Raw genomic sequence first — 24,880 nt, forward strand, 5'->3', positions numbered from 1 at the left:
CATATACTTCTGTATTCCTTTCCTCACTTGAGTATGGCCACCTGCACACGAGCGGAAATTCCACGGCGGGATTTCCCCCCCTGGAAGCCTACATAGGATTGCGTTAACAAACAAACCGCAGCATGTCCTATTTCTGTGCAGGGCTCGCAGAGCCCCGCACAGAAACGTCACTCACCCGCCGCCGGCTTCGGTCTGCGCATGCACCGGCTGCCCGGCAAGCCGAAACATGAAACAGCCGGAGCCGCGGGAGAGTACGCGCTGCTCTCTGCAGGCGCTCGGGTCGGGTCCCGCGGCGAGAATCTCACCACCGGATCTGACCTGCCCGTCTGCAGGCGGCCTATGTCCTCCGCTTTACATGTGCGCAAGATGAACGAAACCACCGATACAGGCCCAACTCTCTTTTTCCGCAATTCATGAAATACCGACGGTACTCAGTGTTGGCCTTTTTTTTTGTTTTTGACTCCTCACTGCCTTGAATAGGAGAGTCATCTGCCAATTGTATCCGAATAGCGTATGCTATTCTTTCCATGCAATCCCTGTGTCCATGTGGAAAAGCTAATATGTGAATTAGCACAGTGACTACTATGGGTCCGTGCGCAGTCCAAGCCTAGGATAGCGCATGAACCGAAAGTACCTTTACCTGCCTCGCGGCTCCTTCACACTGGTGAAAAATTGCATTTTTGTTCATGCGAGGTTTGAGAGTCAGTGATGCTTTTACTGAAAATAATCCAGCATTGCTTACGCTTTGAATTTTCTCACACGATAGAAATAGGAGTTTATAATGTTAAAAACGAACTTGTGATGTCCGTGCGTTGCGATAAAACTGAAGCTCCATAGAGGAAAAAAAAAATAAAATAAAATAAATCGCAAAACGCTGAATCTTGCAACATCGCAGGAGAGAAAACATCGCAGATCTAAAGAAAGACGTTGTAAAGCATGGGTTTCATAATTCTGTGTTTTCACGCATTCCTCCATTGCGCAAAAACTGCGATTTTCTCATAAGCTTCAGGCTGGAGTCACATGAGATCGTTGAGACGCGGTTTTTAAAAAAAACTGCACCAAGAACCACATATAAAAAGACTGTTTTGGCCCAATTTGATGCGCTTACGGTTTTTTTTAATACCCCATTGACAATAGGAATGTTAACACCCAGTTGCCAGACCCTTTAACCCCTTGAGTGGCACGCCCGGAAATTTTCTGGGACGAGCTCCACTGCTCATAGTGACATAGCCCGGAAGATTTCCGGGCTATGTATCACTATGGGAGCTGCAGAGCACAGTGCCACAAGCTGTGGCAGTGTGCTCTGCCTGCACAGACCCACAGAGAACAAAGCAAGAGCTTTGAAAAACCAGCAGAAGATATTGCCGATCTGCCGGCAATATCCTGCTTTGTTTACAGGTTGCCATAGAGACCATCGGCTTGTCAGAAGCAAGCCGATGGTCTCTGTGGCAGGGAGAGCCGGTTGTTAGCTGTCAGAGGACAGCTAGGTACTAGCTCTTACAGCAGAGATCAGAGAAAACCTCCGATCTCTGCTGTGTTAACCCTTTACATGCTGCAGTCTATGTGACTGCAGCATGTAAAGGGCTGTCACTGCAGCATGTAAAGGGCTGTCACCATCGGACCCCCGGAATGTGATCAGGGGTCCTAATGGGTCCCTGTGGAAGTCCCCTAAAGGGACAAAAAAAAAAAAAAATTACAAAAAAAAAAAAAATTATAAAAACACTTGTCTCCCTTTACTTTGTAAAAATCAAAAATACAATCACACATTTGGTATCCATGCGTCGTAATGACCCAAAGAAGGAAGTTAATACATTTAACCCCTCTTAATGACATGGCCCCTTTTTTTCTTTTTTCCCCATTTCTTTTTTTCCTCCCCCCTGTTTAAAAAATCACAACTTGTCCCGCAAAAAACAAGCCCTTATATGGCCATGTCAATGGAAAAATGAAAAAGTTATGGCTCTTGAGACGCAACTGCAAAACTAGTTGAAATTCAATGATTAGACCATTTTAAAAAACCTGCCCTGGTGGGTCTGACAGGGTGGTAGGAAACCCGCCACTCAAGGGGTTAAACAATTCCAAGAGGAACAACAGAGGAACGGCACAATGCAGAGTTCTAAAAATCCAGGTTTGTTTTAGTAAATACTCCCATAACGTGTCCGATGATTTATAGACGACCTGTTGAATCTACTAGGCATATAAAATGGGGGCAAAAAGATAAAAGGTAAATTAAGTAATGTTTACAATAATATACGTCAACAACAGATGAAGAACAAGTAAAAGCTTACGCTTATTTTACGCAGCCGGTGTTTTGGGGGGAAAAATGTTTTTATTGCAAAAACAACAGAATGTAGAACGCGGTAGTGGCTGACAGATGTGAGCAGCGCAGGATCTGACAACCGGGCCATATTGCATTTATTAGATCATGTAAACAAGTCGAGGGGCTTCGTGTTCCATCGGAAACTTGTTTTAATTACAGACTATTTAGGAACAAGGAAAAAAGATTCAAGAGAAAATCCCTCCCCGGCATCTTGTTTAGTTTTACATCGTAATGCCGGTGCTTGGAAGAAGAGCCCTACGAGGCAAATGTTGCATCACGGCCCTACATGGCGGATGTGGGATTCCCACAGTTAGGGCGAATGTCCACGAACGGATTAGTACCGCGTTTCCCGCGGCTGAAATCCTCACATGGATTCCGCACTTACTGAACCTAATAGCTTTCTGCCTGCCGATGGTCACATGCAGAATTCTACCGCGGATTTCCGCTAGCGAGAAAAAAAAAAAAAAAAGACGCGGTATGTTCTATTAGCGCAGATTTACGCAGTAGTGGGTCTCCATTAATATAGCATTAATGGAGACCGTGGAAATCCGCAATCACTCACAGGCACTTTTTTGTTTTTAATCGTGCGATGTAGTCCCGTGGGTGCATTCCGCTTCGCTCGTGGGCATGAGCCCTTATAGTGGGCAAAAAGGTCTTACTATAAGAAAAAGTTAAAGAGGGGATTGTCTCAAGAGGAGCTGATCTAGGTCAGAGAGGGATCCGTACTCAGAATGGGGAGTCACCATGTAGAGCGAGAGAACACTAGTATTCCGTTTATTTCCGTTAACTGCATGTACGAATTTATTTCCACGCCATATCGCTGGAACGACGATGTGCCGTGAGGCTGCGAGCGCGCAAAAGCGTTACAACAGGAACTTTATATAAGGAAGCCATAAAAAGATTTCTGCAAAAAGGTGTGTGACACAACGGCCTTAAGATAGAAAGCCTTTACAAATGTAGCAAAGTAACACTTCACCGATAACTTCTGCAACAAGTCATCTTCAGGAGGCAGAATGGTTTCCACTTCAATGCACGTATTTTGGACTGACAATCATTAATGCTACAAAGCTATAAATTAAAACACTCTGCTCCATCTATACAGACACTGCAGTCTTAGGCCACCTCCAGACGGCCGGGTGGGATCCCGCTGCGGGAATTCTCGCAGCAGGATACGGACCCGTGCCCCTGCAGAGACCTGCGGCTCACCAGCTCCTGGCGTCTCCTCTTCTCTGTGAGTTGCCGGCTGCCGCCCAGCCGGCGCATGCACAGAGCCGGCGGGTCTCTACTGACATTTCTGTGCGGGCCTCTCACAGAAATAGAACACGCCCAATTTGTTGTCCGCGTGTCTTCACGCGGACAAATCGCGGCAGTGTACATAGCATTGCATGCAATCCTATAGCAGTGGGCGCGGGTGGAAATTCAGCAGGAAATCTCGCCACGGAATTTCCGCCCGTGTGCAGGGGGCCTTAGGTCGGAAGTGTAAGATTACCGTGCATCACGCACATGCAATTTGCAGGCAATCAAATACATCGCCTTACGCTGGTTTATTCATATTGGTGTGTAAGAATTGCGTAATGCATGAGCGCAGCAAAAAAAAAAAAAAAAAAAGCTGCATCTTCTATTTTTCCCCCATATCACACGCATGAGAGACAGCGCGAGATCATCGTTCTCTACAGGCGCATAATCAACATCACCCACACGCAATTACACCGTATATACGTACATGCAAAGTGGCAGCACCGGAAATTAAAAAAACAAACAAACAGGAAGACTGCGCATGGCGGCACGTGTGAGATACGCTGTCATGTGCAGTACAATATCCCTGGCATACACAGCAATATGCCGGCCCACCGGCGGCTCCACAGCAGCACTGGAGCACCCAACAGTCATCCCAAGTGAAGGGACCCCAACACAAGAGCCATACAACTGCGATCATGTCACTGCACACAGACAACAGGTCTCTCTACTCACCTTCGGATCCGCCAGAGCATTAATTACGTTTCCAAGAGCCAATAAGGAGCGGTTTATGTTTGTGCCTTCCCGTAACCGCGCACCTTTAGCATTGGTAGCACTTGCCCGTTCTGAGCCAGCCAGGTCAATAAGGCTCATTTTGGCAAGTCGAACATTTTGATTAATGCTGGCACTTTTTTCCTGCTGTCTTAAGTATATCTGCAAGGCAAAACCCCCCACAAGATTAGTCAACAATGTAAGTAACGATGGGAGGGGGAAATCATCAGCGCACTTGACTGCCGCTCAGCGCCCATTACTTCCACCCTACTTGGCCTCACCTGAAACACAGCATGGGATCGTGAAGATGCTGCATTCATATCAGTGGGATGCTGAGTCCTGTTCTTATTCCCATAGTCCAGCAGCTGGAGAATATTCTCCGCAGATTTTGGCTACGGAAGTAAAATTAAGTAGGATCAAGAAAAGTTTATTGGAGAAGAGAAAAAAAATTCCGGCTAGGGTCACAGGACGTATTCCCAGCGGAAATCTTGCGGATTTGTCACAGCGAAAAAACGTGAAATTTCCGCTGGGAAAGCGCTGCTTCAAAACCCACGGCACTTCGCCGTGGGTTTTGGAGCGGCTTGGCCGCAACGCTTTTCCGTTGCGCCCGGCGCTCCCATAGAGGAGAACGAGACCGCAGCAGCGAAAAAAAACAAAACAAATTGACATGCTGCGGGCGGGGAATCCGTGCCGCTTCTGGTGGCTTTGCTGCAACGGATTGGCCATCCCGTGTGGATGATATTTTTTATATATATCTCATCCACATGGCTGGCTAATCCCGGGATTAGCGGCCGCATGTAGATTGCTGCAGCGAAATTCCGGAAGCAGCAGGAAGCCGACAGCTCTGTAAATTGTGCAGTGGCTTACTATGGTACTGCAGGCTGAGGCCCATTCACTTCAATAGGACTCAGCCTTGGATTCTGCACAATGTACGGAGCGGTCTGCTTCCAGCAACAAAACAGCTACAAGTGGGACAAATCCTTAAAATTGCTCATACACAGACTAAAGTTGATGAAAACAGACGATTTCAACAAAAACGATTGTTCGTTGGGTGAAATTTAACAATGACTGATTGATGACAGCTTAGCGTCTGGAAAGAAGGCGGCCATGCTTGAAATGTTTGTTTAACCCCTTAGTGACGGAGCTTTTTTTCTTTTTTCCATTTTTGTTTTTTCCTACTCCCTTTTAAAAAAATCGTAGCTCCTTTATTTATCCATCGACGTCGCTGTATGTGGGCTTGTTTTTTGCGGGACGAGTTGTATTTTTCAATGGCACAATTTATTGTACCATATAATGTACTGAAAAACTTTTAAAAAATTCTAAGCGGAGAGAAATGGAAAAAAACGACATTCCACCATCTTTCGGTGCGTCCTGTTTCTACGGCGCACAAACTGCAACAAAAACGACCTGATATTTTTATTCTATGGGTCAGTACGATTGCTACGATACCAAACTTGTATAGTATTGTTTTTGCTGTAGTACTTGTATTTTTTTTTTTTTTTTTTAAGATATTAATTTTTTTCAATTATTTTCTGCGGTCATTTTGTGCGCGCGATAACTTTATTTTTCCGTCGACGTAGTGGAGCAAGGGCTCATTTTTTGCGGGATGTCCTGTAGTTTCCAATAGTATCAATTTGGAATACATACGACTTTTTGATCGCTTTTTATTGCGTTTTTTCTGGGAGACAGGGTAACTAAAAAAATGCATTGCTGGCGGTCTTTATTTTTTTTTTCGGACGACGTTCACCGTGCAGAAAAAATTATGCGCTACTTTGATAGATCGGACTTTTACGGACGCGGCGATATCAAATACATATTTTTATTTTATGATTTAGATTTTTTAATAATAGATATGGCAAAAGGGGGGTGATTTAAACTTTTATAACTTTTTTTTTTTTTAACAATTAAAAAAAAAAAAAAAAACTTTATTTTTTTTTTACTTTACTCTGAAGTCCCTCTGGAGGACTTTAACATGCGATGCTTTGATCGCTCCTGCAGTATGGCGTAATGCTATAGCATTACGCCATACTGCTTTTTTACAGGCAGTCTATGAAGCCACCCTGTGTGGATGGCTTGCTAGGCAGGCCGCTAAGGCAGCCCTGGGGCCATTCATTAGGCCCCCGGCTGCCATGACACCTGCGCGGCTGCCCCGATCTCACCGAATTGACAGCGGCATTTAAATGGTTAATAGCCGCGATCGGCCGAACGCGGCTATTGCCCGCGGGTGTCAGCTGTAATAAACAGCTGATGCCCGCGCTGTATGGAGGGAGATAGCGCCGCTACCTCCCTCCATACACGTCCTGCAATAGCAGGACGTAGTTTTACGATAGGGTGGTCACTAAGGGGTTAATAGTTTAACAAAAGAGTCTTCATGAAAACGAGGGATCTTTTGTCCAAGAACGATTATCCTTTGTAAGAATGATCTCCAAGATCTTTTGGCCTTTGTCTTGTCACTGAACACATACAGCCAATATGGCCAAGTGTGTGTGGCTGCATGTGCAAACCAAGTGCTTGCCAGACAATTGCTTGTTCCATGGTTGCTACGCCATCAATCCAACTTCTGTGTATGGGCAGCTTTACACATTCAGTATAGGAGGATGAGGGTGGAGTGCTACCCCCTAAACTATATAATAGGGGGGTCTGTGGAAGAGAGGATGCAAATGTTGATGAGGTATGCAACAATCCTTAGTTTAAACCTATAGGGTGCTGGATATGGGATGCAAACCATATCAGACTTTGTTACTAGAACCTTTGTACTGTTTAGATTGTCACGCAGCAGGGTGGGAATATGGATGAGATCTACAACTTTAAGGGCTCACTCACACAGCTGTACGTTTGTTGCATATTACGCATGTAACAAGCCCATTAATTAACGTTACACCAGTCACACTTATGTATTACGCTTGCCCTGTTTTGGTGCAGAATATACCCATTATAGACTATTGTGTTTAAAATGTGCAGTAAATACATGTTACATGTGTATTTGCTACCCATTACGTGCGTAAAAATTATAAATGTATATTACACACATGTGTAATACTCAGCAAACATACGCCTGTGCGAGTCCTAAGGAGTACTCTAAAAATGCTTTCATCCACCATCACTAGGCACATACCTGATGTAATGATAATCCTTGGACAACTACTCCTTTCTGAGCATCTTCACGAACAGCAAGAGGACCAGAATTTGCAAGAAGGTCCCGGATCTGCTCGTTGTAGACCTAAAACAATGAAGGGGATTTCAGAATGTACTTTGTAGATATAAAGCAGAACTTATCATGACATTAGGTTATTATTCAGTCCCGGCCACAACTGCCAGAAAGTCTCTCCAAGTCCTGGACCTTTAATACCCTTCTATAACAATGACACCGACGGGATGAGTTCAGTTGCTTATAGGAGTGATGTCTTTGTACTACCACAAGTTTATTTTACGGCCCTAAAAAACAACCTGTCTACAGTGAGCAGGTTACTTTAAGATTGTAATGCTGGTTAATGTAGTCCAACAAGTGTACGTGCCATCCATAGCATCTGAAGTATGCAAGTGAGGTGTGGACTCTCTGCTTTGTCCATTCACATAATGCAGGCACATGGAAACCACCCTTGTATTCTACCAATTATACCAACCGTATTATCTTAGGTTTACGGGCGGATCTGAATTGCAAAAGTTCCGCAGTTCAAGCCGCCCATAGGAAACCATAGGCGCCCATACTTGAATTTAAAACATGCGGATTTGTTTTCCGTATGCGGAAACCAATCGCAGCATGCTCCATTTTAGTGCGGTTCCGGCATGGACAGCTTCCATTGAAGTCAATGGAAGCCATCTGATCCGTGGCCCATCCACAAGTGGCATTGCGGACTGGCCACAGATTCCACAGAAAAGCAAACTGCCTATTTTTTTTAAAGTACTGCGCATGTGCCACGGCCGGCACTTCCGCAGTACAGAAAAAAAGACAACCCGGACAGGTAAGCAGGATCGCCAGCCACGGGCAGGGTCAGATTCCGCTGCAGGCTCCCACATGCATTATCCATCCTGCTCGTGGACATGAGGCCTAAAGCTGCTCTCCTTTATCATCTGAGCTTTCGTGTGTACTTAAAGAGGACGCGTTAAGCCAAGGATGCATGTCGCAAATTACGGCACGCAAACTTGTGTTTTAAAGGGAAGGAATCACCTAGGGTATTTTTTCCCCCCACTAATAAAACAGATAGTGACACATATTCCATTCTTCTAATCTGTTTTTATTTCTCGATTGTAGATCTTTATGTTCTGTTGTCTACACATAACTACAGGGGCTGCCATCTCTCCAGTCGCATTTAAAGAGGTATTCCAGCGATTCAAAGTAAAAGGCTTCATAAGAGAATTTTGCAAAATTACATTGTAGCGCGTTTTATAAAATTGCAGAGTTTTAACTTTTACTGGAACGACTTTTGCGCACATGTAAAAGCACAGGAGTGATAGTTGGGCGGTGGGCCACGGGTCAGCTGCCGGGTGCTAATACATTCTCTTCAATCTCATAGGCCGGATCTTCTTTCTTCAGCGCAGCGGATGTGTCCGGGCGTGCCAGGCGACGCATGCGCAGTGCTTTCATTTTTCAAGTCTCCCGCGGCCCTTCCACAGTGACAGCTGCGGATGGTTCGCGGATCAGACGGCTTCCACAGGAAAACTAAGCATGCTGTGATTTCTTCCCACGCGTGCGATCCGCACGCTGGAGAAAAAATAAATAAATAAAATCACATCCGCATGCTTTTTACTGCCCTGCGGATGCCAATGCATTCCTGTGGGCGGCTTGATTTGCGGATTCAATGAATGGATGAACACTGCCTCTGATTGGCTGGGCGCTTTGACCAATCACAGGCAGCGCTCAGCCGTCATTCAATGAATGGCTGAGCGCTCAGCCAATTAGACAAGCACTTTCTGGAGGCGGGGATTTTCAAATCCCCGGACAGCAGAAAGTGCTTCAGATCAGTGCCAGAGATCAAGCGACAAGATGCGCGGGAGCCCGGACAGTGGCGGAGGGTGGTGAGTGTGTGTATAACTAACTAACTAACTAACTAACTAACACACACACACACACACACACACACAGGAAGGCTAATTTTTCAGGGAAGTGCTTATATTTCAAGCCCTTCCGCGAAAATCACTGCGGGGTTGCCTGCATCCCGTTGCTTTCAATGGGGCGGCTGCAGTATCGCCCCCCCATTGAAGGCAATGGAAGAACATCGCGATCCTCTGCCACTGCTGTGACAAGGGATTCCTTCATCCCCACGGGGAGTACCCTTGTCACTGAACACTGTGACAGTGCACACAAACTTCATAGATAGTACTAAACATACCAAATTAAAGTTTACGTATGGATAGTGTTCTTGCATCTGATGAAGACCCCTGTGAGGGTTGAAACACATTGTACTATATCATTTGCCCTGACTGAATTTACTGTACGGCCCACTCCAACAATGTACTGTTTGTGCTCATAGAGATTTAACAGTGCGGTGAGAAAACCTCATACTGTAAAGAGCGTCTTTCAGAAATACATTTTGTTTTGATGTAAATTACCAGAGAAAGCGCCATTATAGATTACTGCACTAAAGAAAAGGGCCAAAGAGGATCCACGCTGTTCTCACAAGACACAATATAAAAGAAAGATTCGTAGTAAGCACATTTTTCTCCATCAAAGACATATCTTTACCAGCCAAACAAGCCTCATATACAGAGACATGCAGAGAGCGAGGATCTTCTGAGACCGTCGTAATCAGACCTGTTCACACAGAACACATGACTAATGCGGATGCTATCAATGCATGACGGAGAGAGGGCAAGAAAATAAAAAGGACACAAACCTCCAGGTAAGAGACAGCAACATTGCAAACTTTTTCTTCTTTCATGCTCTCTATTCGGTTGTACAGGTCCATCATGGTGAGATACATTACCCCAGGTTCTTCGGGGGAACCCAGCATTGTGTGTGTCTTGCCTGCCCCTGTAGCTCCATAAGCCAACACTAAAGAAGACAAAACAAAAGGCTAAAAACTGACACTGAACAAAATACAGAGATAAATGGCACAATAAACCACTGGCACAGGTATACAGGGGTGGCAGGCACATCTCAGCAGTCTATAAACACTAAAATTTGGCCTTTGCTGCCATCCGTATACTATTTAGAGGCCTGGTCTGAAGTGTTTAAGTATGGAGGTTTACACAATCTACCAGAAAACCATGGACAGGCATATAAAGCATGCAATACACACTACTGAAAGTGTTATGCATGCCCCTTTTGCAAATACGCCTGCTGCCTCAATGAGCGATTAACTAGAAAAAAAAAAAAAGGACCGGCGACAGGAACAGCGATACTCATACCGACAAAAGGGCAGATTTCCCACTTGTGTCTTGAAGTTAGCCAGAGAACAGTTTGGTGTGTTTACATGAATACCTACCAATTTTAGCTCTAGGGTCGTCTAGTAGATCGCCATCTACTACACTAATTGGAATGGCCACTTTATTAAAGGCCGTTTTGTAATCGAAGCTTCTCTTGCATTAAAATTTAGGCCAGTGACCCCAGAGTACAAATTCAGCATAAATCCACATTAAAATGGGAAAAGAATCAAGTGATCTGAGAGACTTCCAACTAGGCCTGGTCATCGGTGCGAGCCTAGCTGGGCCACGATTTCATACACTTCCAAAGAGGCCTGGTCATCGGGGCGAGCCTAGCTGGGCCCAGGATTTCATACACTTCCAACGAGGCCTGGTCATCGGGGCGAGCCTAGCTGGGCCACGATTTCATACACTTCCAAAGAGGCCTGGTCATCGGGGCGAGCCTAGCTGGGCCCAGGATTTCATACACTTCCAACGAGGCCTGGTCATCGGGGCGAGCCTAGCTGGGCCCAGGATTTCATACACTTCCAACGAGGCCTGGTCATCGGGGCGAGCCTAGCTGGGCCCAGGATTTCATACACTTCCAACGAGGCCTGGTCATCGGGGCGAGCCTAGCTGGGCCCAGGATTTCATACACTTCCAACGAGGCCTGGTCATCGGGGAGAGCCTAGCTGGGGACAGAGCTTCATACACTTCCATCCTTGTGGTGTTTTCTCATGCAACAGTCTTGAGATTATACCGATACTGCTGGGAGTGAGAAAAAACATCCAACAAGAAGGAAACCATGTGAACGTAAACGAGAAGGAGGTCAAAAATTGTGAAGCACTTAAGCAAGCTGTAACTGAACTGATGCTCCAGCTAATGTGCCTAAAAGCCCAACTTGGCACTCCTTAGTACGGTTGGACTAACAGGGTAATTCACATGCAACGCATTCACAGACCCAAACACTGCATTCTGTGAATGTGGCGTCTTTTTCATGCGCGAGCATTGAGTTTTCAGATGCAAAATAAAAACGTAATGGGCCCCATAGATTTCCAGTGTAGATATGCAATAAATATGCGCGCATCATGTGTATTTTCCGAGTATTTCTATGGGCCAATTGACTTTAATGGCCCGTTTCGGTCCATAATATGGACTAAAATAGGACATGCTGTGTTTTCCCACGTGTCTGTAAATCGTGTAAAAATACACACATATGAATAAACCCATTGCAAACAATGGGTTCTATTCACTCTGCACCACTCACAAAATACGAGGCGTATTCACGCCCGTGAAAATGAGGCCCAAGAGAAACAGAAAAGCAACACTCCATTTTTGGGCAAAAGAGCACAAAATTTGGATCACTGAACAGTGAAAAAAATATCGCCTGGTCAGATGAATGCAGATTGCTGTTGCACCGTGCTGATGGGTCAGAATTTGGTGCAAGCAGCATGAATCAATGAACCCTTCCTGTCAGGTGTCAAAAGTTCAGGCAGATGAAGGTGAACTAATGGTGCAGACAATGTTTTCTCGCTACACCCTGGCTCCTCTGGTACTTGTGAATAAAGACCACTACGCACGGTTGTAGTTTTAACAGTCAAAGGAGGCCTAATGTGCTACTAGTTGCAAGAAAAAAAAACGGGAATTTTTTCTTACCGATAATTCCCTTTCTGGAAGACATCATGACAGCATACGCTGGAGGTTGCTCACCTGCTGACCTGAAGGGACAGGAAGAGGCAGAGTATAAAAAGAACCTCCCCTCCACCAACACCAGTGCGTTCCAAATGACCACAGTGACCAGCTATTTAACCAGAAGGTGTGTTTTTATTGACATCACACACCTCAGAAGACAAAGTCAAAGCATACACATTACCTCATGTGTTGGACAAACTAGGGTAACCATGTTGGTAAGGGGGGGGGGGGGAGCCCGTATGCTGTCATGATGTCTTCCAGAAAGGGAATTATCGGTAAGAAAAAATTCCCGTTTTCCCCATGACATCATGACAGCATACGCTGGAGGAATACCAAATAAGTGGCATGGGCTTTTTAGGGAGGGATTACGGCTTGGAGCACCTTCCTACCGAAGGATGCGTCCTGACTATATTTAAAGTCCAGCCTATAATGTTTAATGAAAGTATGGCCTGAAGTCCATGTGGCTGCGTTACAGATTTGCTCAATCGACGCGTGCGCTCTCTCCGCCCAAGAGGATGCCACCGCTCTCGTTGAGTGGGCCTTCAATCCTTCTGGAGGGGGGATGCCCTTGGCCTTGTGAGCCTCCTGGATGGCTCTCCTGAGCCACCTGGCGATCGCATCTTTAGAAGCGGCCTTTCCTTTGGCCTGCCCCTGAAATTGAACGAAAAGTTTGTCACACTTCCTGAAACTTTCCGTTGCCTCAAGGTACGCTAGTACCGCTCTTTTGACGTCTATATTATGGAGCTTTTGTTCTTTTCCATTTTTGAAATTTTGGCAAAAGGCTGGAATAACTATTGGTTGGCCCTTGTGGAAATCTGACAATACTTTAGGCTGGAAGGACGGGTCTAAAGAAAAAACTATTTTGTCTGGGTGGATAGTCATATATGGGGCCCTTCGTGAGAGGGCCTGGATTTCCCCCACGCGTCTGGCCGACGTAACTGCCACAAGCAGGGCTACCTTGTACGTCAGCCAAGCGATGGATAGATCCGTAATCGGTTCGAATGGGGGGGGGGGGGGGGGGGGGGGGGGTCGCAGAAGGCCTGAAGGACTATGGTCAGATCCCAGGGTGGTGCCGTGGGCCGTGTGAATGGATGTAATCTGCTCGCCCCTCTAAGAAATCTCCTAATCCACCTGTGCTCCGCCAGCGCGAGATCGAAGAATGCCCCCAAGGCCGCCATTTGGACTTTGAGGGTATTCGGACTCAAACCTTTATCCAGGCCCGCCTGGAGAAAATCTAAGATTTTACGGACGTCTGGCCGGTCCAGCTGCTGGATGTCCTGGCCTAACCACTCCGAAAATTTCTTCCAGACTTTGGAGTAGATTTTGTGTGTCGAGGGTTTAAGGCTCTCGCTAATGGTGGAAATAACATTAGGGGAAAGACCCTTCCCTAGGAACTTTACCCGCTCAAGCTCCAGGCCGTAAGCCTGAACTTGTGAACTTCTGGGTAAAGAAGAGGGCCCTGTGACAGTAGGTTCGGTCTTGTTGGAAGGTGGAAGGGCTCTCCCACTGACAGGGATCTCAGGAGGGGGAACCACGGTCTTTTGGGCCAATATGGTGCTACAAAAATTACTGTTAGAGTTGACTGCAGTAATTTCCTTAGCAGGAGCGGGATTAGTGGTAGAGGGGGAAAGGCATACGCTAGGTCCCAATCCCAGGGGTGAGAGAGAGCGTCTGTGCCCAAGGCCTGTTTCTCTGCGCCTCTGGAAAAGAAAAGCCGGCATTTGGTGTTTGCGCTTGACGCAAAGAGGTCTACTTCTGGTACCCCCCACTTCTCCACAAGAAGGCTGAACACCTCTGGATGGAGTTCCCACTCTCCTGGGTCCACTTTCCTTCTGCTTAAAAAGTCCGCGGCTGAGTTCTCGGCTCCTTTTATATGAAAGGCCGATAGGGACTTTGTTGTGCCTTCCGCCCATTGAAGGATCCGCCCCGCCAGTCGTTGTAGTGGAGGATTCCTGGTGGTACCCTGGTGGCGAATGAGTGATACTGTTGTCATATTGTCTGAGAAGATCCTCACATGTTTCGCCACTAATCGTGTTTGCAGGCTACGCAGGGATTTCCATACAGCTTTAAGCTCCCTAAAGTTCGATGAGCTAGCTTTCTCGTGAACGTCCCAGGCCCCCTGTACATAACTGCCTTTAAAGTGGGCCCCCCACCCTTTGGCGCTGGCATCGGTCGTGATTATTACTGCCGGGTCCAAATTCCAATCGGATGCCTGAGACAGGTTGTCCGATGACACCCACCAACGGAGTGAAGCTCTGGCTTCCGCCGAAATAGGGATTGTCTGATCAAGCGAAGCCTGCAACTTGTCCCAATTCCGGAGAATTAGTGACTGGAGTCCGCGACTATGGAACTGGGCCCAGGGGACCACACCAATGCACGAAGTCATTAGTCCCAGGATCCGCATTGCGTCTCTTATCGTTACCCTATGTTTTTTATAGAGGTTGGAACATTCCTCTATGATAAGATGTTTTCTTAGGGGAGGAAGGGACGAATTTTGTAGACTGGAATCCAGGATGACACCCAGGAATTTCTTCCTGGTTTCTGGCTCCATGTTGGATTTTGACTCGTTAATAATCCAGCCAAGTTCCTTAAATAATTGCAATGTGGACTCCAAGTGTGATCTCAGAGTAGACGGGGAATCTGCCACCAATAGGAAGTCGTCCAAGTAGGGGATGATCATGACACCCTGATTTCGTAAGAAGGCCACCATTTCTATCACGACCTTGGAAAAAATTCGCGAAGCCGAGGAGATTCCAAATGGGAGGCAGACGAACTGAAAGTGGCAGATTTCCCCCTCCACCCTCAGCGCAAACCTCAGGAACTTTTGTGAGTTGGCGTAAATAGGGATGTGAAAATAGGCATCCTCCGAAAGTATGGGCTGAGGGACAAAAGTTAAAGTCTTACCCCTTCCGCCCTTTGGATAAGACCATCTTCCGGTCTTCCCCTTCCCGGCGTACGTGGACGAGGGATGAGGAGTGAAGGGTCTCTTGGGTGGTCTGGTGGCAGGTAGTCCGTGACTCTTGTCAGCTGCTTTCTCCAGCAGACGATCCAGGTCTGGTCCAAATATGCGCCCGCCCCGGAACGGTAGGGTACATAGCCTATTTTTGGAAGCTGAGTCCCCCGACCACTCTTTTACCCACACTGCCCTTCTGGCGGTGTTCGATAGTGCTGCCATGCGGGCTCCGAAGCGGACTGTTTCCATTGAAGCATCCGCCAGAAACCCTGTTGCCATCCGTAGCAGAGGGATGCCACTTGCGAACTCCTCCCTAGGGGCTTTTTGGTCGACTAGGGCTGCGAATTGGTCCAACCAGATTGCCATGGAACGAGCCACGGATGTGGCCGCGATGTTGGATTTCATGATCAGACCGGAGGTAGACCAGGCTTTACGCATGGTTGTGTCCACCTTATGGTCCAACGGGTCCTTTAAGTGGGACGTATCCTCAAAGGGTAATCCGGACTTTCTGGATACCATGGCAATTGCCGCATCGACTTTTGGTATGTCGTCCAAAAAGGACACCTCATCTCCCGGAAACAAAAGGCGTTCTTTGAATTCCCTAGGGATTAGCGGAGCCTGATCCACGCTCTCCCACTCATTTAGAATCAGCTGCTTGAGCGTGGCGTTTACGGGGAATGAAGATTTCCGTTGCGGGAGTAACCCCGCGAACATATCCTCCTGGACTGTGCGGGGTTGCTGCACATCTTCCTCCACCTGCATGGTTCTGCGTACAGCTTTTAGCAGTTGATCCATGTCTGAGGTAGAGAAAAGATATTTTTTGTCCTCCTGCGTCACTTCCCCGTCAAAATCCATATTTTCCGCTATGTCGGAGTCGGACTCAGACACCGCCGGAACCGACCTGCGTGTAACCCCGGAAGGCCCAGGTTGGAGGTCCGAGAGGGAGGACTGCACTTCTTCCCGGACGACTGACCGAATTTCGGCCATAAGGGAAGTTTTTTCCTCCTGCATAACTTTTGCGGAACAGGTAGCACATAACGTTTTTGTGCAGGAGTCGTCGAGTTTGGTTAGACATACTGGACATTTTTTACTCCTTCGTCTAGCCTCCCTCGGTTTTTGAGTATCCCTGTCCTGTAAGACAAGGGAAACTCTGTTAGTCGGGAAGTGTATGTAGTGCAGGTGTAGGTTGGTCCACCGGACCACTTACAGTTTGGAGGGTCTCTGGGTCCTCTCTGGCCGACATCTTGCGTCTTGCAGGAACGCTTCCTGTACTTAGGATCGTTCCTTAGCGTGGGGAAACACCACCAGCTGATGCAGGGGCAGCAGATTTTTAAATTCGGCGCCGGCCGCGCCAGGCCACGCCCCCTTCGCAGGCCACGCCCCCTTTGCGGAGCGTCTGATGTCACCGCGCTGTATTCCGCCGAGACCCCCCTGGAGCGCCCTGTCGGCCCTGGACCCGGAGATGGCGGCCGCCGCCTGAAATGACGGCCGCAGTGGTGCCGGCAGCCCGTACTTGGACCCCGGCCCACGCAGTCCCCGGAAAGCGCCCAGATGGGGTCCTTCCCACTGGGGTTGCCGGGGCTGCCCGAAGAAAAACGCCGCCGCTTCGCCGGTAAGTCCTCCTCCGGCATGGGACAGCGTCGCTGGAGCTCTGCCGTTGCTGTCCTGAAGGGACAGGAAAAACACTGGTGTTGGTGGAGGGGAGGTTCTTTTTATACTCTGCCTCTTCCTGTCCCTTCAGGTCAGCAGGTGAGCAACCTCCAGCGTATGCTGTCATGATGTCATGGGGAAAAAAAAATTGAAATAAAGTGTAGCAGATGGTCCTGAAATCACTATAGGAGCCCAAGTAGACTGTCTCGGTAGCAACCGTTAGATTGGTCTTTTTTTTAGAAATGAGCGAGTATACTCGCTAAAGGCAATTGCTCGAGCGAGCATTGCCTTTAGCGAGTATTTCCCCGCTCGAGACGGAAGGTTTGGGTGCCGGCAGCGGGCACGGAGCTGCAGGGGAGAGCGGGGCGGAGCTGCAGGGGAGAGCGGGGCGGAACAGAGGGGAGATTTCTCTCTCCCTCTCTCCCCCCGCTCCCTCCTGCTGACTGTCGCTACTCACCGCTCCCTGGCGCTGACACCCGAACCGTCTCGAGCGGGCAGGTACTCACTAAAGGCAATGCTCGCTCGAGCAATTGCCTTTAGCGAGTATACTCGCTCATCTCTAGTCTTTTTATTACAGATTTTAGCAGCAACAAGCAGAATTCTGATTCGGAGGCGTCTATGAATAATGGGCTGTCCAATAGATTTAATGTCCTATTGGGTCATACTGAGATGTAGCATGACCTACCAAAAACGGACATATTTTCCTGCTACCTTATAATAGACACTACAACACCTACCAGTGGAGTTATATCCATTCAGTACTCCGTCAAGCACGATCCTTGTGGTTTGTTCATAAACTTCCTGCTGGTTTGAGTTCTCATCAAAGACGCAATCAAACACAAACTTCAGATCTTTATTTTTCCTTTTGGTTATGTCCCGACTGGCAACGCTCCTGCCATGGAAAAAGTTTACTTCTTCGACTTTTGGGTCAAAAACTAGAATGTGTTTATCGACCACTTGTACCACACTTGTGAAATTGGCTAGTTTCTCCCTTTCGTTTGGAGGACGGACTCTGACCACCACTCTGACATGGCTGCAGTGGTCAGATTCATGGGCAGCCATGTTTTGATTTGCGATCCACGAAAAGGGTTATATCCTAGGAAACAAAGAAAGAATAATAAAACAAAAAGACTAAGTTACCAACTTCATCAATAATCTCTGGCTGTGGTGATCCAGAACTCTTCGAGTGATAAGTGCTTATATTTCTATGTTCAGATTACAAAGAGGGTTGTTACTCATTTCTGTACTTCACACAGTGGATATCCCAAGACAGACTTATCAACTATCTGTAAGCTAGGTGCTAAAAGTTTAGCTGAAGGGGTTCAATCTTGCGCAGTGCTGTTCCAATCAGTTTTAATGGGGCCGACAGACGGGCGAGCGCTTGAACTCATTTTTTACGTTAGCCCCACTGAAACGAATGAAGAGGCAGCTATGCATGCTTGGACATGAGGCCTAAATTCTGAAGGATCAAAACAGCAGCTATATTGAAATACAACATGCCAGATCTGACTCCAGATAACGGTCATCGAGAGAGTTGGACCCCCACCCCCACAGTCAGCTGGCCCTGCCGACTTTCATATAATGTGTATTTGGGAGAAGAGACTGGCCGATTCCCTGGGCCATATTCACTACAGAAGAGTTCTTCATCCTAACCTGCCTTTTATTACATTCAAAACTGAGAAAAATGAGGAAGGGAGAAGGAGAAATTGTTGGGATTTTTTGTGTCACTAGTTTTTACAATTAAGAACTAGAGATCAGCGAGCATACTCGGTAAGGCGATATACTCGAGAGAGCATCGCCTTTTTCGAGTACCTGCTGGCTCGTCCATAAAGATTCGTGGGGGGGGGGGGGGGGGGGACACGCAGGGGAGCGGGGAGGAGAATGAGAGAGATCTCTCTCTCTCTCCCGATCCCCACTGCAAATCCCCGCATCTTCAGGGACGAGCCAGAAGATACTCGAAAAAGGCGATGCTCTCTCAAGTATATCGCCTTACCGAGTATGCTCGCTCATCTCTATTAAGAAACCAAGAGTACTAGATTATACGTAATAACAAGGTATGATGTAGATTCCATATTGAAAAGAGATTTTATTTTAAAAAAATAAACCAAGGGAATATCGGTATTGGTAAAAACATTTGAACAGAAGTCGGACATACGGTCCTACAATCTAATAGAGGAAGGCACTTTTGCAGATAAAGATTTTAAGGGAAATGGAATTCAATATCAACAGCGTAAGGCTGGGCGATATGGCCTATTTTTTACCATATTGACGTCACAATTTTATTATTTTTTTTACCATTCAAACTAAAAAAAAATACTAACGATTCAATTAAGTATCTTCTTAACATTTATTTTAGGGAAGTATACTTGGCTCCTCGGTTGAAGACCGTAGGCACCAAATAACCGCTGCGCCTGTAGATTTCTCCTCCCACTGACATAGTGGTATTACAAATAGGGACATTGTGCCGCTACTGTATAGTGTGTCTGATCTCATTAAGCTACTAACGCTATACTACCAGTAGTACAGCAGCACAGAGATCTTACAGTACCAGAATTACAACCCCAAATTCCAAAAAAGTTAGGACGCTGTTTAAAATGTAAATAAGTGTTAAAAATGCAATGATTTGGAAATCTCATATAATCATACTTTATTCACAATAGAAGATAATAGGGGGACATTTTTCCATTTTATTTCACTTTAGAAATTGATAGCAGCCGTACATCTCAAATCTTAAAGTTGGAACAAGGTTAACAAAAGGCTGGAAAAGGAAGCGACGACAATAAAAAACAAAACAACAGCTGGAGGGTCAATTTTCTACTAAGTCACCTGAGCTTAGTATAGAAAGATCATGTAAAGCTGCCTGTCCATGGGCGTTATAGAATTGCGTTCCCCGCAGCGATAATCAGACCGCGGAGATCCGTCTGCCGGCTCCTGCTCCCGCCGCGGGATACCACAACGCCTGTGGACAGGCAGCCTTAGAGAGCTCAGAGTCTCAGAAGTAAAGATGGTCAGAGGTTCACCAATCTGTGAACAAAGGAGTCTAAAAAATGTTTAACAATTTCATAAAAATATTCCTCAATTTAAAGATTGCCAAGACTTTAAAAAAACAGGCAGGATTCTGTAGTGCAAATCACTGCATGGGCTCCAGAATACTTCCAGAACACCCCTGTGTGCGAGCACAGCACTCGATGCAAGAGAAAGCTCTATCACTCAGAGAAGCAGCAATAAATCAACACAACCCAGCAACACTGGCGTCTTCTCCGGGCCAAAGCTCATTGATAATGGGCCGAGGTAACATGGAAAACTCTGTAGTCAGGCGAATCAAAATTTGAAACTCTTTGGGAACCATGGACGCCGTGTCCTGTGGATTCTAGAAGAGAGGGACCATCCAGCTTGTCATTAGCGAATAGTTCAAAAGCCTACATCTCTGATGATATGAGGTGGCATTAGTGCCCACGGCATGGGCAGTAGGGGGGCCATAGAGATATGGCAAGAACTAAAGTGGCAGCTATACTGCAAGGCACCGTCCCAATTTGTTACATCTGCTGATATTAATGTTAGGGTAAAGTTTTAGCGTTAAACTCCAACTGCAAGATGGTTCTCAAAACGGACGTAAATTATGAGAAATGGCGCTTAAGCGCAAGATATCCAATTACACAAGCTAGAACATTAATATTAACAATTTGCTTTTGCAAAAGAACCACAATACTTTAAAAGCTTAATAGAGATGAGCGAGCCTACTCGGGTAAGACAGTTACTCGAGCGAAGCATCGCTCTTCTGGAGTAACTGCTTAGTGATCCGAGCAGGCTCGGGTGGGCAGCGGGGGGTTAGCGGGAGAGGCAGAGATCTCTCTGACTTTTCCTCCTGCTCCGCTCAACTCACACTCCACTCCACTCCCCCCCCGCCGCCCACCCGAGCCTGCTCGGATCACTAAGCAGTTACTCAAGAAGAGCGATGCTCGCTCGAGTAACTGTCTTACCGAATAGGCTCGCTCATCTCTAAAGGTTAAGTATTGACACTGGCATTTGTCCTGACCATTTACACATGGGATGTTCCAACAAAGATACCTCCAAATATATGAAAACGGTCAAAAGTACGACACGAATACTTGTCAGTCAGTGCTTAAGGACCCGGACAGCAGACTCCTTGGTCATCTGTGTTGGAACAGCCTCGAAGCAACAATTGTTTTTTTCTTCGTCATTAGTGAAATTCATGGTCTTTGAGCACAACCTGTCGTAAACATAAGAACCGGAAACTCTGCCCTAAATAAAGGTGGTTTTTTTTTTAACAAGGAAACAAAATAGAGGGGGTCTTACTTTGTAGTTGAAAATTGAGTTTTTTGGCCCACCCCTAATGGGCAGCTTGCATATCTTGAAAAGGCACCATCGGTGCTGAGCAGTATATAGAGGTTTTAGAACATACGCTCCCATCCAGACGTCTCTTTCAGAGAAGACCTTCTATATTTCAGCAAGACAATGCTAAACTGCATACATCACAACAGCATGGCTTCACAAAAGAAGAGTCCGGGTGCAGAACCGGCCGCCTGCAGTCCAAACCTTTCACCAAAAAAAAAAAAAAAAAAAAAAAAAAAGAAAAAACAGGAAAGGCGACCCCAGACTGTTGATGAGCTAGAGCCCTTTATCAGACTAGAATGGGACAACACTCATTTTCCCAAACTCCAGTAATTTGCCTCACCTCCTCACGCCCCAGACATTTATGGCCCAACTTTTTTGGGATGTGTTGCTGCCATTTCTCAATGAGCTTTTTTTTTTTTTTAAAGAAATGGAAAAATGTGTCCCTTTCACCATCTGATATGTGTTCTATGCTAAATAAATAATACGGTTATATCAGATTTCCAGATCATTGTGTGAAGGCATGCCGTGAAATGCCAATTAGTGATAACCTGCTGATCGAATCTTTACACAGACCTAAAAAAATCATCATTGGGCTGCGGCTGCATCATTCTGTGTAAACAGGCAGTCGTTCATCTGTTCATCTATGGACGGCCTGTTTACTGCGAATGAAGGCGGTTGGGCCGAAAGGATCTCCGATCCCGCTCTGCATCCAGTCCGTGAGTGATGATCGCTCCTGTGTAAGGACGCAGGGGCAACCATTGCTGGGAAGGCTGTTGGCCTCTGAAGTGCCTGCCAGCCATCCTGTCTATGGAGGCTTACGTCACTGCTTGCAGACCACTCAGTGCTGCCTCCCATCATTGCAGACAGTATGTAGAATTACAGACCGGTGCGTTTAAGTGATAATTCTTAGATTCTGACAAAACAGTGTTTAGTAGTCCTGTCCCTCCCCTCCTGCTAAAGAAACTACAACCGTCACTAGAAAGTGTGTAAAATCATATTAAAAAAACTAGCAAAATTCTACAGGACCCCGACACAATAAACAAGGAAAAGAAAAAACAATTTCACCTCCTGCTAACGAATGACTGATGGATACATTCTCTGTTAGATTCATGAGAAAAAACCCCAAAACATCCGCATGACCCCATAAGAAGTCAGAGGCACAATATGGGCCCTATAGTCTTCTATGGACGATCATATTACAACTCTGAGCTTGTATGGAGTCTAATTCTAGCATGTCAAGTATATTTAAAGGAGATGTCTCGAGGAAGCAGTTAATTTTTTTTTTTGCCCAGTCCCCCCCATTAAACACACATTACTAAGCCCCCCTGTAAATGACATTTCTAGCTGGTTCGTACTTACCGTTCCAGCGTTTCAGCAACTTATAAAAGTTTCCTCAAGATGGCCGCCGGCTCTTTCCCCGTCGCTCGCTGCAGCCCGACGTGCGCGCTCCCGAGACGCCGCCAGCTGTGTCTCCATGGCAACCGGACGCCCCGCAGCCGCCGACCAGACGCCCACCGCCAGGCAGCAGGTAAGCGGCGCTAGCCCCCGGCTCCCCAGCGCTAGACCCTCAGCCCAGGTGAAGGCCCCGGAGCCCAGCGCTAGGTTCCGGAGCCCAGCGCTAGTTCCCCCGGCCTAGCGGCAGCCCCCCCCGGCCTAGCGACAGCCCCCCCCGGCCTAGCGACAGCCCCCCCCGGCCTAGCGCTAGTTCCCCCATCGCAGCGACAGCCCCCCCGGCCTAGCGACAGCCCCCCCATCGCAGCGACAGCCCCCCCGGCCTAGCGACAGCCCCCCCCCATCGCAGTGACAGCCCCCCCCCCCATCGCAGGGACAGCCCCCCCCCATGGCAGGGACAGCCCCCCCATCGCAGCGACAGCCCCCCCCATCGCAGCGACAGCCCCCCCCCGGCGCAGCGACAGCCCCCCCCCCGGCGCAGCCCGGCGCAGCGGCAGCCCCCCCCCCGGCGCAGCGGCAGCCCCCCCCCGGCGCAGCGACAGCCCCCCCGGCGCAGCCCGGCGCAGCGGCAGCCCCCCCCGACCCATCACTTACCTGGGAGGCTTCTCGGGGCTGCTGGGCTGGGCTGGGCTTCTCCGCTGGGCAGCTCCAGTTTCTGCACCTTCCTCACACTGAAGCGGCTCGTGCTGAATGGAGAAGACCGGACTGCGCAAGCGCGTCTAAAAAAGCAAGCTGCCAGCGAATTTAGACGGAACCATGGAGACGGGGACGCTAGCAACGGAGCAGGTAAGTGGAATAACTTCTGTATGGCTCATATTTAATGCACAATGTACATTACAAAGTGCATTAATATGGCCATACGGAAGTGTATAACCCCACTTGGTTTCGCGAGACCACCCCTTTAAGGGGGTTGAACCACAATTGTAAGTTTCCCCTATCCACAGGTGCACGAGATGTAAATGGGGGTCCAGGTGAGCGGACTCCACTTCGGCAGGACATCATCCACATTAAGGGGTCCTATAAATGACATAATCCGCTTCACACAGATTGTGCACATAATACTTATCACCGACATTACTGAGCTCTGATATTTCATAAGATTGTTTATGTACAGTTGGGTTTGCGCAAAACTTCTTGGGCTCAGACGACAGACAAAACAGCCCTGCGCAGGAGCTAATTTACCTATAAGGTTTACTGCGCATCGTTTTCACGTGATCCGCCAGAGCCCAAGAGGTTTTGCGCGAACTATACCCATCCGCTTTGTGGGGTGCTGTGTTCATGTAGGTTTTTCCAAGTTTTCATACCGGCAGCGACGCATCGTGCGGACCTGTAACTTATCCTGCATTATGGACTATCGCAGGAAAGGTTTTGATGGCTTTTCCATCTTCATATCTCGTGGAAAGAGGTTTTAGCGCGGACGCCAATCTTCTTACGAAAAGAAGGAATCAATTGTTAATCACTGGCCGTGGAGATATGAGACTATATCTAACTAATATGAAGCCGAGGACCAATCGGTATCGGAGCGTCCGGCTCATCCCTCCCATTAACAGCGTTATTTGTGTAGTAGTTTTATGGAAGAATTTTACCAGGTTCTGATTTGTTTCGTCCCAAATCCAAAATATTTACTTGCATTTTGTGTCTTTTCAATAAAGATCTGAATAAAAATTGTACATGGATTTCTTTTTTTCACATTTGTGCTCTCTACAAAAAGACCAATCAAAGGGAGCCGCGCCGTGTGAGATTGGAAAACCCAAGAGACTTTAATAAGTTAAGGGAAATTCAATATTAGGGGGTCTACGGAAAACAAAAAACATTGGCAAGTGGTCTACGGGGCAAAAAAGCTTGGGAACCGCTGGTTTAGATGGTGTCTTAACCCCTTAGTGACCAGCCCATTGCCTTTTTACGTCCTGGCCTCCCCAGGTCTACCGATCGCCAGTTCCCACCTGATACCGGCAATCGCATTGAAGTCAATGTAAAATAAATAAAAAAGTTAAAGTTTGAGCTCTCTTTATGGACCGGATCCATAAGGGGAGCTGAGAATACTCACCCCCGTCCTCCGCACATGCACGGCAGACGGCATTACATCACACGCATGCGCAGAGGGCCGGGAG

The 24,880-nt window shown here is 47.3% G+C and overlaps 1 protein-coding gene across 2 annotated transcripts in view; it reads right to left on the reverse strand.

Annotated features, from left to right (window-relative positions):
* The window catches only part of KIF18A (kinesin family member 18A), a 91,590-nt gene that overhangs the window by 45,265 nt on the left and 21,445 nt on the right, over window positions 1–24,880 (reverse strand). For both annotated transcript variants that reach the window (XM_066583230.1, XM_066583229.1), the window contains exons 2-6: window positions 17,699–18,057; window positions 10,159–10,316; window positions 7,440–7,544; window positions 4,606–4,716; window positions 4,289–4,486 (exon numbers count right to left, since the gene is read on the reverse strand). In XM_066583230.1, coding sequence (XP_066439327.1) covers window positions 4,289–4,486; window positions 4,606–4,716; window positions 7,440–7,544; window positions 10,159–10,316; window positions 17,699–18,023 — 897 coding nt within the window. In that variant the 5' untranslated portion in view covers window positions 18,024–18,057. The remainder of the gene's footprint in view (window positions 1–4,288; window positions 4,487–4,605; window positions 4,717–7,439; window positions 7,545–10,158; window positions 10,317–17,698; window positions 18,058–24,880) is intronic.

This window comes from Eleutherodactylus coqui, chromosome 11, assembly GCF_035609145.1.
Source record: "Eleutherodactylus coqui strain aEleCoq1 chromosome 11, aEleCoq1.hap1, whole genome shotgun sequence".
In the NCBI taxonomy this organism is placed as follows: Eukaryota; Metazoa; Chordata; class Amphibia; order Anura; family Eleutherodactylidae; genus Eleutherodactylus; species Eleutherodactylus coqui.